Source organism: Hyaena hyaena, unplaced genomic scaffold (genome assembly GCF_003009895.1).
Source record: "Hyaena hyaena isolate Hyena2069 unplaced genomic scaffold, ASM300989v1 scaffold_20, whole genome shotgun sequence".
Taxonomy (NCBI): domain Eukaryota; kingdom Metazoa; phylum Chordata; class Mammalia; order Carnivora; family Hyaenidae; genus Hyaena; species Hyaena hyaena.
Genome location: NW_024080652.1, coordinates 5,342,538 through 5,355,981, shown reverse-complemented (window position 1 = coordinate 5,355,981; position 13,444 = coordinate 5,342,538). Strand labels below are relative to the sequence as shown.

At 41.3% G+C, this 13,444-nt stretch overlaps 1 protein-coding gene across 1 annotated transcript in view; it reads right to left on the bottom strand.

Annotated features, from left to right (window-relative positions):
• The window catches only part of LMTK2 (lemur tyrosine kinase 2), a 78,881-nt gene that overhangs the window by 39,306 nt on the left and 26,131 nt on the right, over nucleotides 1–13,444 (bottom strand). Inside the window, exons 4-6 of the mRNA XM_039226058.1 lie at nucleotides 7,150–7,223; nucleotides 3,239–3,357; nucleotides 2,966–3,053 (exon numbers count right to left, since the gene is read on the bottom strand). Of these exons, the coding sequence (XP_039081989.1) occupies nucleotides 2,966–3,053; nucleotides 3,239–3,357; nucleotides 7,150–7,223 (281 nt within the window). The remainder of the gene's footprint in view (nucleotides 1–2,965; nucleotides 3,054–3,238; nucleotides 3,358–7,149; nucleotides 7,224–13,444) is intronic.

The window sequence follows — 13,444 nt, the reverse complement described above, 5'->3', positions numbered from 1 at the left end:
ATAAACCTCTTTTAAAATGTACAATGACAAAGAATCTTGTCAATTCTGGCTTTTTAATGGTAATTGTAAGGGAGCTGCTTGTGAACTTTGAAATGTTTGAGTTTCTTTATAAAGTAGGTTAAACTACTACTCCCAAAAAGAACAAGCAGCTTAGTGAAAAAATGAATTAGAATAGCGCTAAAACTAAACCCTGGGCCTTAACCACTCAGAAGACAACTGTCAGCTGAGCATCCAGCTTTTACCGGTCCAGGAAAAACAACAACAACGTCTAATAAAACTTCCAGGAATAGACAGAGGGTGAAGAATAGAAAATGCCAATATATAAGAGATACGTCAGGTTTTTAAAAAAATGTTTATTATTTGTTTTGAGAAAGAAAGAGCAAGTGTGTGAGCAGGGAAGGGGGCAGAGAGAGAGGGGGAGAGAGAATAGCAAGCAGACTCCACACTGTCAGCACAGAGCTTGACGCGGGGCTTGAAACCACAAACTGTGAGATCATGACCTGAGCCAAAACCAAGAGAAGGATGCTTAACTGACTGAGCCACCCAGGTGCCCTGAGACAGTTTTATAAACTAAATGTGATTAACCCAGAAATGTGGTATTTCAAGTACATATGCTTCCTGCCGCATTTCTGTTGTGTTCACTCAGGAAGTGTGTTTTGTTATTTATAAAAAAACACCAAGTGCTTGGGGACCCAAAAGGGCCACCATAAAGGGTCTCAGAAAACTACAACTCTGAGTTCAGACTTGTCTCCTCACATAGGGACACAAGACCACAGCCCTTCTCAAATGCTGTCCGCACAAGAATCCCCCGTCTTGCTGTTCTCATACTGTAATAACCAAGGGTCATAAATATCGTGACTGATATACTGAAATAAAACAAAACATAAATGCAGCAAAATAACCAGAAATGTTATCAGGTGTGCCTTCCTCTTAGTTCTGATGCCTCCCTTCAATTGTTTATCAGGCTAACTAACAATGATCACGTGTCTGCTCTTGCTACCGAGGAGGCCTAGAGGACAGTGACCCAGCTCTCCTTCCAGATCCACAGATCCACGTGGGGAGTGGTCTTCCAAAAGCAGGTGTTCAACAAAGCAGCTCCCTTGATGACAGGGGAAGAGGTGGGATCAGGACAAAAAAGCAGGTTGGGATTTCATTTGTCCTCACATGGAGGGAAAGCTCTACGAGGTCCCAGCTTCTTTGGAGGAGGGCTAAAACATTAATTTTGGACTTCGTCAAATTAAATATGCATGTTGTAACTTCCAGTATAATCATACCAAAAACTAGGAACAGTATCTAAAATCCAAACTAGTAGGTGGGAAAAACTGACCCCCCTCAAAAAAAAGAATCCAAAAGAAGACTAGCAAAAGAATAAAACAGAAAAATTGAAACAGGTAGGTAGGAAGAATAATACAAAACAGGTACATAAAATTCCAAGGATCTCATAGATGCAATAAATGTAAACGGAACACATGTTCCATGATAAGTGATCAAGACTGACAGATTAACAAAATTTTAACAGTAAGCTATTTTCAGGCAATGTAAATCAAAGGCAAATTCTAACCAAAAAAAAAGGTTGGGATAACTGGGATAAATATTAATATCAGTAATATCAGACTTAATCCTCAGCATGCTTTTAATCTTACAGAGAGTCCCTTCATAATAACAAAAGCTTAAAATTACAAAACGTTGTATCAGTTCTGAATTTGTATCCTTGACACAGCATTCAAAGCAAATACAACTAGAATTATAAGGAAAATCTGTAATCAGAGCAGATTCTACTGTACCTCTTAATAACTGACAGAAAACGGACTCAGACTCCTCTATCAATGCCCTCCGCAATCAGAAGGATACAGAAGATTTGAACAACCTCATGAACTCGACCCAGAAGACCCATACAGATACACCTGTACAGAATATACGAGAATATACATCCCTTCCCGGAACCACAGATAATAACTGATCCTAGGGTGAAGAGGGATGTAGCTGGGGGCAGAGCTGATGTGTAAGATGAGTAAGAACTGCTTTGCTTTTTTACCAGTCACTGAGACGTGGGGGTTACTCTGATATAATCCAATGAAAGCTAATATATCAAGTTTATTGATTTGTCTTTGGAATTAACTACTGCTGCCAATGAGAGTAATATTCAAATTGAACTTTGGAATTAAAACAAAAATCCACAATGGCTATTGCCTGTTTTGACTCTGCCAGCTGAAAATACTATCTGAACTAACTGGGGATTTATCTCAAAGCACTCGCACTTTTCTTTGCACGACCTTAATGTTTTCACGTTCTGAAAACTGAGATGATGCAAAGAAATCAATCAAAACCTAGGTTTTAAAAACAGATGTTTACAGAAACTTGACACATAAAAATTAGTATTCATAAAAACTGTACAAACATAGCTTTTGCAACTTACAACTCTCAGTGAGTAACACTGTCATGCTAAGAAGTGAGGCTATTAATTTTGGGTTAAAAAATCATCTAATTATTTAAAAATATAAATGGCATGTACATTCACTATTTGAAAAACCTGACAGGTCACAGGTACTCTACAGGTAAGATTACCTTATTGGGGAAAGGTACTTCAAACTGCCTACCTGAAGTCAAGACCTCAAGCTCTTGGGAAGGGCAATCCTCGATCCAAGCTCTGGCTCTAAACAACATTTTCTCAATCTCCGTGAGCCTTACTTTAATCATATAGAAAGTGTAGATAAATATGATGAAATGAAATGCATGCAAACAGCTCCGCACAGGGATAGAGTGTAAAAACAACACTGACGTAAGTGTCCATCAATACTATTTTCAAAAGGTAATGACTTAGCACATCCTAGATGTGCTTGTAAAGTACATCTTGTAAAATGGGGACAGAAGTGAAAGCAGTCCCTCATCCAGCATTTCTATCTGTCAAAAACACCTGGATGTAACGTTCTGAATGCTTGGCCTTGAATTTCCACTAAAAACTTACCAGGTCACAGAACTCAAACACCAGGAGATAGGGAATTGCTTCTATACACTGCCCCACACACTGAAGAATATTTGGATGCTGAAGAACACTGGGGAAAAGAAAAGTCATAGTGTTTGTTCATCATGGAGCGAGCGAGTTCAACTGTTCAGACAGTAATCGAAGTTTTAACATTCACCACAATTTAAATATGATACACTGCAAAGTCGTTTCAAACACCTGATCCTCAATAGACCCCCGACTATGTTTACAAAACACATCTTAAGGTTTACTTACTAGTAAGGTTCGCCATTTTTCAAAAAAGCATCTTGTTCCTTTGGGCTCGCACTCGCTTTTAACTCCTTCACTATCACTCTCGCTACACTAGTGCCTGTGTAAATCTCCCCGAGGAGGACCTAAAACCAAAGAACAGGTTTTCATTTCACTTCCATCAAAATGGTAAAGTAGCAGCTCTCATTTATCAGGAAACGGAATCCAGGAAAATAAATTAAGCAATAATCAGAAGGCCCTCTATTATGAAAACACTCAGGAAAGCTTGTGAAGTGAAAATGTTTTCCTTGTCTTAAACTGTTTATTGGATACTGACAGCATTCATCTACGTATCCTGTTTTTCTCTTTAAGAATGTACTATACTTTCACGAATATTACCAGTGACATCACAAAAGAGTAATTCATAAGTTCAGTTCAAACAGAACTCAAATGTTTCTCAAAACACTTCAGCTGGGTTTTGTTATTCTGTCTCCTTCACGTAAGAGAAAGTAAAGGGACAAACAGCAGTGTACAAACATATTATCATTGCATTGTAACTTTAAAAATCTATGGCATTGCAATTATTCCAGATCTTTATCTTGTACTGAAACTTCATTTAAAACAGGAGAAAATATGAAATGAACAGAATACAAAGTGAATGAAAACAAGAGCACAGTACAAGCGGAATACCAAAGATAATGGGCAATACAGAAGTGTTCTAAAAATATAATATTTAAGATGAAAATGATGATGAAGCGAAAGTTTTCACTTAATTCAAGAATGATCAAAACTAAAAGCCTTTTTTTTGAAATAGTTTTTAATATTTTATCAAGTAGATTAATTTTAATACCCTGGAAAATGAGAATAAGACCGTGAACAGCATGTATTGTGTTTATTAAGGAATGTATGGGCAGAAAAAGAACAAGAAATTCGGATAATTTAACCAAGTCATATTCCTGGTTTCAAATAACTACCCTGTACATCTATCATAAGCCTAACAGTCCTCAGATAAAGATGAGGATAATCTCGCCATTTCTCTCCACCACCACTGCCATCATCCTTGGCCTTCAATGTCAGCAGGGACAATTCATTCAACATTCTGACCTCTTAGGTTTTTTACCTCCCTTCCAATACTCTTTTCTATTATGACTCCACCTAGCTAATAACGATCATGCCCAAAACCCAGAACATGATTGGGTAGGGGCAGAGAGGGAGAGGGACTTAGGATCCAAAGCAGGCTCCACGCTGTTAGCAGAGCCCTCCTGAACTGGTCAGACACTTAACTGACTGAGCCACCCAGGTGTCCCCCAAACCTTGAATTTTAACTTCTCCTTCTCTACCAATCCTCTGATTTCAAGCTCACTTCAACCATCTAACCCAACAAGCACACAACTTGGCCTCCAGATCCATTCATGATAGCAGCACTCCACCACCCACCCGACCACAGGGAGCCCTCCCCTCCCTGGCAGCTTAGGGTCCATGATCCTCCACTATCACTACCCCCTTCGCCACTCTTGCTAAGGCCCTGGAGCTCAGCCAAACCCTAGTCCTCCTTACATTCAACTACCTGCCTACAGTAACATCAAATGTAGACAAAACCCACACACACGACCACAGCAACTGGCCTCGTTTCAAATTTGTGAGGGTCCTCAGCACTCCCGTCCTCCCACCGCATTCCCTACTTGATAGATTTCCCAGGAGGACTCTTTCACACCTCCTCCACCTGTTCAAACTCTCAACGTGTCTTTGTGCTCCTCCCTTTCAAACTGGCCTCCTGTTCACTGAATAAAATAACCAGAAGTGGACTTCCGCATTTGACACCAGCACCTGTATCCACATGCTGTTTTTATTCCCGTTTCAAGAGAACTCCTGCAGTATTCCCCCTTTCTCTCTCCTGCATTATCACTTTCTCCCCTATAGCGTAAAGAGGCTAAAATAGTTACACATCCTATAAAAAGCAAAGAAACCAAAACCACCTTCCCCTGGTCCTTGGATGGTCCCAAACAGCTCGTACTCCACGTCTCTGCTCCCTTTTACAGTAAAACTCAACAGGGCTGTCTAAATAAGCCGTCTCCACTCTCCCGTGCGCCTGCTGCGTGAGGACGTGACCCCTAAACAGCCTCTTTTGACAATACCATGGACCTCACGTGGCCAAGTCCCACTTGTCCCAGTCTTCTCTTAGTCCGTCAGCAGCATTCACTACCATTCATCTTCTTGGGTCTCCTTCTTCGACCCTCAGAACACCCCACTCTCCTACACCCGCTCCCTCCCACCAATTACCTCCATTCCCATCACTGGCTGTCCCTGACTGCGCTGACCCCTCCCGACCAGACCCTAAGGGCCTAGGCCCCACGTGTCTCCCTTTCCCCACATTCACGGTCTCAGTGATTCCATCTAGTCTCTTCCCTTTGAAATCCAGCTATACACTCACTTCTCCCAAATGTCTGTCTTTGGCCTGGACCCTCACCCTTGAACTCTAGATGTGTATTTCCAAATGCTTACCGATCTCTCCTTCTGGATGCTTACGAGCCATCGCACACCCAACCTACCCAAAAGCGAACTCCTGACTTCCTCCTCCACACCTGCTTCTCCTTAATCTTTCCCATTTCACTGGACAGCAATTCTATTCCTCCCACCAATCAGGCCACAGGCAGCCGTCCTTGACCCTCCCCCTCCCCCACCTCACCCCCAGCCCAGACTCCACATCGGATCCATCCCCAGTCCCGCATGCTCTTATGTGAAAATCCATCTTGGCTCACACCACTTGTCACCACTCTGTGCTATCATCCAGGTCCAAGCCTGCCTCCATCTCGCCTGTACGACTGCAGCGGCCTTCTAAGCAATTTCTCCACTTTCCCCTTGGCCCTCTACAAAGTAACTGATCGTTGTAAAGGGAAGCCAGACTACATTACTCAGGTCTCGGACGCCCGAGTTCTCTCCCTCTCACTCCATGTAAAAGTCTCTGAATGCATACACTGTCTCCCATCACCTGGCTCCCACACACCCCTCTAGGCCCATCTCCTACTCCCGACTGTTTACTGTCTGATCCCCCCACACATTCTCCTCAGCTAGCGACTGAAGCTTCGTCGGGGCAAGGGTTCCCTCTCGTTTGCCGCCACACCCGTAGACTCCACGCAGGTCAGGACATCACCCATCCTCCCCCACACTGTACCCTCCGTGCCGAGAACAATGTGCCATACATAACAGGTTTTGCTATATGGCTTAGAAGATTCAGTGACTAATAAAGGCGGGATGACATCAAAGATACAGGACTGACAAACAACTCTGACGGAGCGCCAAGACGCCTAACAGTGAGCATGTACATCTTCTCGTCTTGCCCACCCTACTGATGAGGCGACCACCACTCAGTTAGGAACCTTGTACCCAGAATGACTGCTAGCTACATCATGGAAATAGCCATTATAACAAAATCAGTACTTCTGAGCACCCCTTGATAAAAGGAGCAACAAGAAATTGTTACTATTCGTCCCTTGACAGGTCAGGAGGAACAGAGAACTGTCCTCTGTCATGGTTTTCACTATAATAATACTGTGCATCAACAAGTGTAAAGTGTTTCTGTATCACAAGCAAGGCAGGAAGAAAGGGAGGTGAACGAAAAAAATAATAATAATAATTTAACTTGAGGAGAATAAAAAGCTTCCAAAATTCCAGTCTCTTTTCCCTTCTTAATGTCCTTAGACCAACAATTAGAAAAGCATCTGATATATAAATTAAAGACCTTCTTGGAAAAATGTATCCACCTAGACATGCTGACGTTTATCTTCCTGGGGCCAGCTTCAGGGCATAATGAGGGGACTCAGTCTGTACCATAGCACCCAAGGAGAACGTGCAATGTCATACAGTACAATTCTTAATTAGCTTTAAATTCCAAACACTATTACTAGGAAGGGGAAAAAAAGTAAACATGAACATTTTACCTTTCCAAACCAGCCATTTCCAATTTCCTGTATATAGTTTAGACTGTGGCGGGCAACTTGGGACTTCAAACCTTCTGTAGGAAAAAGAACATAAAAACTAAATGTGGGCATTTAACTGAAATAAAACAAATACTAAATACATGATCTAAAGTACAAACATGAACATAAAGTTAAAGCTTATCAACACAAAGGTAGAAAATAAAAGTAGAAATTCTCATATATATATATTTATACACCATCACTTTCAAACTAATATTGACAAAACAGTTTCAAGTTTTAAGACTGACAATATATTTTTTTTAATATTTTATTTTTATTTTTGAGAGAGAGAGAGAGACAGCATGAGCAGGGGAGGATCAGAGAGAGAGGGAGGCACAGAATCCGAAACAGGCTCCAGGCTCTGAGCTAGCCGTCAGCACAGAGCCCGATGCGGGGCTCGAACCCACGAACCGCAAGATCATGACTTGAGCCGAAGTCGGACGCTCAACCGACTAGCCACCCAGGCGCCCCAAAACTGACAATATTTTCTTGAATGAGTTTCCTACCCTGATTCTTGAATACTTTGCACTGTTTTCTTTTTGTTTGTTTGCTTGAGAGAGAGCACGCGCAAGGGAGAGAGCAAGCATGCATGCAAGCAGGGGAGGGGCATAGAGAGAGAGAATCCCAAGCAGGCTCCATACAGTCAGTGCAGACTCCAACGTGGGGCCTGAACTCACGAACCGCAAGATCATGACCTCAGCTGAAATCAAGAGTCAATGCTTAACCAACGGAGTGACCCATACACCCAGGCACTGTGTTTTCTGATCTAACCTACTCTACTCTAACTCCTACTGATCACCATTCCATTGGCTTTTACTTAGTCCTTAGTTCCAGGGTAGAAGTGAGTACCTTGTCAAAAACCATCACTGTCAACCTTATCAGAATTCTGAAAGACAAAGATTTACAGCAACCAAATCAAACCAGGAGAAAGGCCATTGAAACAGGGCACAATTTCTTTGTGTCTTTAATTTATGATGGCCCCACCCACTCCCAGCCCCCCCAGGCAGCAGCAGTCATAATGACCACACACGTTCCCATGAGAGCACGGTGGGCCTGATTGAGGTCCTGTGGAACTGTGTTTCTTTTCACCAGAGGTTTCACTGAAGGACTACCACAAATGGCTTCCCTTGGTTTCCCCAAACTCAGAATTCTATCAGGATGGATTTCCTCAAAAATAGCGAAAGCCAAACGGACAAGACACGTCCACCTGGGGTAAAAGAAATAACAGCTAAGGTAAACAACAGACAGGCTGAAAACTTTAGCAGAAAAGCTGGGGAGTGAGATTTGCAGAGGTGGAGTGGGAGACGGGCTTTGAAAAGCTATTCAAATATATGGAGAAAGGCTGAGAGGCCCTGCACGCTCAGGGAAGGACACACACTCACAGTAAAAAGAATATAACTTTCACCTCCAGCTAGGCTTTACGCCCTGCACAAGCAGGAGGTGAGGACTCCAGCAGAGCTGTAAGAGGCCTGGGGAAGGAGTGAATCGACACAGAGCTAATCAGCAAAGACCCACAGAGTACTTTTTTTCTTTTCCTTTCTTCTGTGCACATCATATCATTCAAATTGTCCAATTTTCAACAAGAAAACTACAAAACATGCAAAGAAACAAGACAATATGGCCCACTCACAGGTACAAAGGAAAGGTAAAAGGAAGAGTCCCTGAGAAAACAGACGGTGGCCTTACTAGACAAGACTTTAAATCAATCGTCTTTTTTTTTTTTTTAATTTTTATCTAAAAACTATTTAAAAGGGGGGGGCCGTGCCTGGGTGGCTCAGTCGGTTAAGCATCCGTCTTCGGCTCAGGTCATGATCTCGCAGTTCATGGGTTGGAGCCCCATATCGGGCTCTATGCAGGCAGCTGAGAGCCTGGAGCCTTTTTCAGATTCTGTGTCTTCCTCTGTCTCTGCCCCTCCTCTACTCATGCTCTGTCTCTGTTTAAATAAAAAAATAGTTTATTTATTTTTGAGACAGAGAGACAGAGCATGGGGAGGGGGTAGAGAGAGACAGGGAGACACAGAATCTGAAACAGGCTCCAGGCTCTGAGCTGCCTGCACAGAGCCTGACGCAGAACTCGAACCCACGAACGGCGAGATCATGACCTGAGACGAAGTCAGATGCTTAACCGACTGAGCCACCAAGACGCCCCTAAATCAATCGTCTTAAACATGTTCAAAGAGCTAAAGGAAACCAGGAGAACGATGTCCCGGTAAGTGGAGAAGATCAATAACGATACAAATTAGTAAAAGGAGCCAAATATAAATCTGCAGCTGAAAAGTATAATAACTGAAACAAAATAATTCACTAAAGGGGTTCAACCACAGATGTGAGCAGACAGAAGAATCAGTGAACTTAAAGCAAGTTCAAATAAAATTATCCAGGCTGAGGTAGAAAGAAAAAAGAATGAAAAAAAAAAACAATCAATGAGCAAAGGCTAAGGGGCTCATGGGACACCACCAAGTGGACACTCACATGCATGATGAGAGTCCCAGAAAAAGAGGGGAAAGGGGTCAGAAAGAATACTTGAAGATACGGTGGTTTAAAAATGTCCCAATCTGATAAAAGGCATGAATCAACAAAGTCCAACTAAGACAAACTCAAAGAAACCCACACTGAGATGCATCATAATCAAACTGCCAAAAGCCAAAGATGGAGAACCCTGAAAGCAGCAAAAGGGAGCACCTCATCACATACAAGTGATCTTCAATAAGATTAACAACTGATTACTCATCAGAAACCATGGAGGCCAGAAGGCAGTTGGACGGCACATATAAAGTGCCAAAGGAGAAAAACCGTCAACCTGGCAAAAACATCTTCTAAAACAAAGGAGAAATTAAGACACCTCCAGATGAATACAAGTTTAGGGAGACAGCTACCACTGCACCTGCCCTACAAGAAGTGTTAAAGGGAGTCCTTCAGACTAAAATAAAAGGATGCTAAGCATAACTGGAAGCCACATGACCAAATAAAAATCACTGGTAAATATAAAAGTCGGCATAAATGTATTTTTCATGTGCATATACTCTTTATTTCCTACACGATTTAAAGGATGAACACATAAAAAAATGACAAATCTATGTTAATGGGCATACAATGTATGAACATGTAATTTGTGATAATATAAAAGGACGGGACTGAGTTGCAGTTTTTATATGGTATCGAAGATAAGTTGGTATCAACTGAAATACAACTGTTATAAATTTAAGATAACTGTAACCCCAAGAAAATTCCTACAAAATATAAATGAAAGGGAATGAGAAGGGAACCAAAATGGTACATACATGCACATACAAATCCCAATGGCCTATTTTGCAGAAATGGAAAAGCTGATCCTAAAAATCATATGGAATTGCACAGGACTCTGAATAGCCAAAACAAAACAATCCCAAAAAAACAAAAACAAAGTTGGAAGACTCATAAACTTCTCAATTCCAAAACTTACCACAAAACTACAATAACCAAAACTGTGGTACTGGCATAAGGCTAGACCACAGATCAATGGAATTAATCGTGAGTCCCCAGATAAACCCACACAAATATGATAAACTAATAGTCAACAAGGTCCTAGGATAATTCAATGGGAGAAGAACAGTCTCTTCAGAAATCATGCTGGGGCAACTAGCTAGCTGCCTGTAAGAGAATGAACCTGGATGTTCACCTCACACCATATGCAAATATTAATGCAAATTTCAAAGCTAAAACTATAGAGATTATAGAAGATAACACTGGCGTAAATCTTCATGATCTTGAGTTTGACAAAGTTTCTTATGTAGGACACTAAAAGCACAAGCAACAAAAGAAAAAAAAACAGATTAACTGGACTTCATCAAAATTAAAACCTTCTGCGTATCAAAGGACACTATTGCAAGAGTAAAAAAAACCAACAGGGAGAAAAATGTGCAAATCACATCATTATTATGAAGCTATTATAATTACGACAGTGTGACTGTGGAACAAGGAACTGACAAACTAGTGAAATAGAACAGAAAGCCGACGACAGACCCACACACACATGGAACTAAAACTGCAGGGAAGGATGGGAGGGCCGCTCAGTGAATGAAGCTGAGGAAAACACAGTTATCTGTAAAAAAAAAAAAAAGCAAACAAACTCGGAGCCCCTAACACCATACCCAAAAATCAATTCAGGATGGGCTATGGATTATTTAACAAAGTAAAACCTTAAAACATTGTAGAAAAAAAAGTAGTTAAGTATCATTTTGATCACAGAATGGAAAAAGATTTCTTAAGACATAAAAAAGCTCTAACGCTAAAAATAAATAAATAAAATTAATTTTAGAAATTAAAATTAAAAAACGAGACTGCAAAATTCCCAGCTTAAAAAGCTGTTAAATTTAGCTATATTAAAATCACGAAGCATTAACAAATTCTATTTTGTGTATACTTAACTTTTTTGATATACATTTTGATTTCTTCATTTTCTGTTTCCATATTTACTAGTTATTTTCTTAGTAGTTACCATGGAGATTACAATTATCACCTAAATTTATAACAAGCTAATCTGAACTGGTACCACATTAGATTCACCAGCAGCACAGACCATCTGAACCTCAGACAGCAGGGACATAAATGAGCACAGCTCCTTGTGGAGGGTGAGTTGGCAATATCGCTTGGAATTCTAAACACATGCACTCTGACCACTTTTGAAAATGTATTCTACAAATACACCAGCCCAACACCAATGTGCAAACCAACATAGGTAAAACCTTTATTTTTAATGGCCTAAGATTAGAAGCAACCCAAATATCCATCACTAGGAGGCTGGTTAAATAAACTGTGCTCAGTCCATACAATTTCAATAGTATAATCTTTTTTACGAGTTTACTTATTTTGAGAGAGAGAGAGAGAATGAGCAGGGGAGGGGGGGAGCAGAGAGAATCCAAAGCACAGTCTGTGCTGACAGCAGAGAGCCCGATGTGGGGCTCAAACTCACAAACCATGAGATCAATGACCTGAGCCAAAGTTGGGTGCCTGACTGAGCCACCCAGGTGCCCCTTAATAGTATAAATTATAAGCAGGAATAAATAAGCTCTTTTTATGCAAACAGAAATACCTCTAAGGTTTAGCTGTTAAGTGGGAAAAAAGGCAGCATTTTTTTATCATGCCACCTATGAGTGAAAAAAGAGTGTGCTGGGGGGAGGCAGTGGGTAAATGGGAATATTTATACCAAGAAAGTCCGGAAAGATGTATAAGAAACCAAGAAGAGTGGTTAGGTACAGAACCTGGGGGTAGGAGCTGAGGTCAGGTTCAAAGATTAGAGACTTTTCACTATTTGTACCTTTTCACAGTTTGATTTTGAACTGTATAACTATATTATCTACTCAAAAAATTAGATACATTTTTTAAATATTTTTATTTATTTCTAGGAGAAAGAGAGAGAGAGAGAGAGACAGCATGAGAAGGGGAGGGTCAGAGAGAGAGGGAGATACAGACTCCAAAATAGGCTCCAGGCTCTGAGCTGGCAGTCAGCACAGAGCCCGACGTGGGGCTTGAACCCACGAACCGCGAGATCATGACCTAAGCAAAAGTCAGACGCTTAACCGACTAAGCCACCCAGGCGCCCCATAAAATACATTTTAAAAAGGAAAAAAAAGGAAAAAGTGTATAGTTTCTAACAGACTTGCTTTTGAATATGCGATGTACTTTTTTCACTTAATACGTCACAAGTATCTTTCATCCTTTTATAGGACTACATAATACTCCACATTATGGACTTATCACCATTTAACAAGTTCCATACTGACAGACATTTAATCTGTTTCCACTGCCAAACAATGCTGCAATAAACTCCTTTGTAGATATTTATTTGCCTACTGACCTAAATAAGCTACTAAGAGTGCAACGGTGGGATCAAGAGTAAACACAGATACATACTGTCAGAGTACCCTTGGGAAAGAATGTCTCTATCAACTGACAGTCCCGCTAGCAGTGAGTGTCCAAGTGCCTATCTCCCACACATCACCCCTCTCCCCCTCTTCTCTTTGTTGAGCTGTTATCTTTTTTCTTTTTAACGTTTATTTATTTTGAGAGAGAGAGACAGAGCACGAGCAGGGGAGGGACAGAGAGAGAGGGAGACACAGAATCCAAGGCAGGCTCCAGGTTCCGAGCTGTCAGCACAGACCCTGAGGCGGGGCTTGAGCCCACGGACTGTGAGATCATGAACTGAGCTGAAGTCGGACGCTTAACTGACTGAGCCACCCAGGCACCCCAAGCTGTTACCATCTTACTTTAACTTTGTA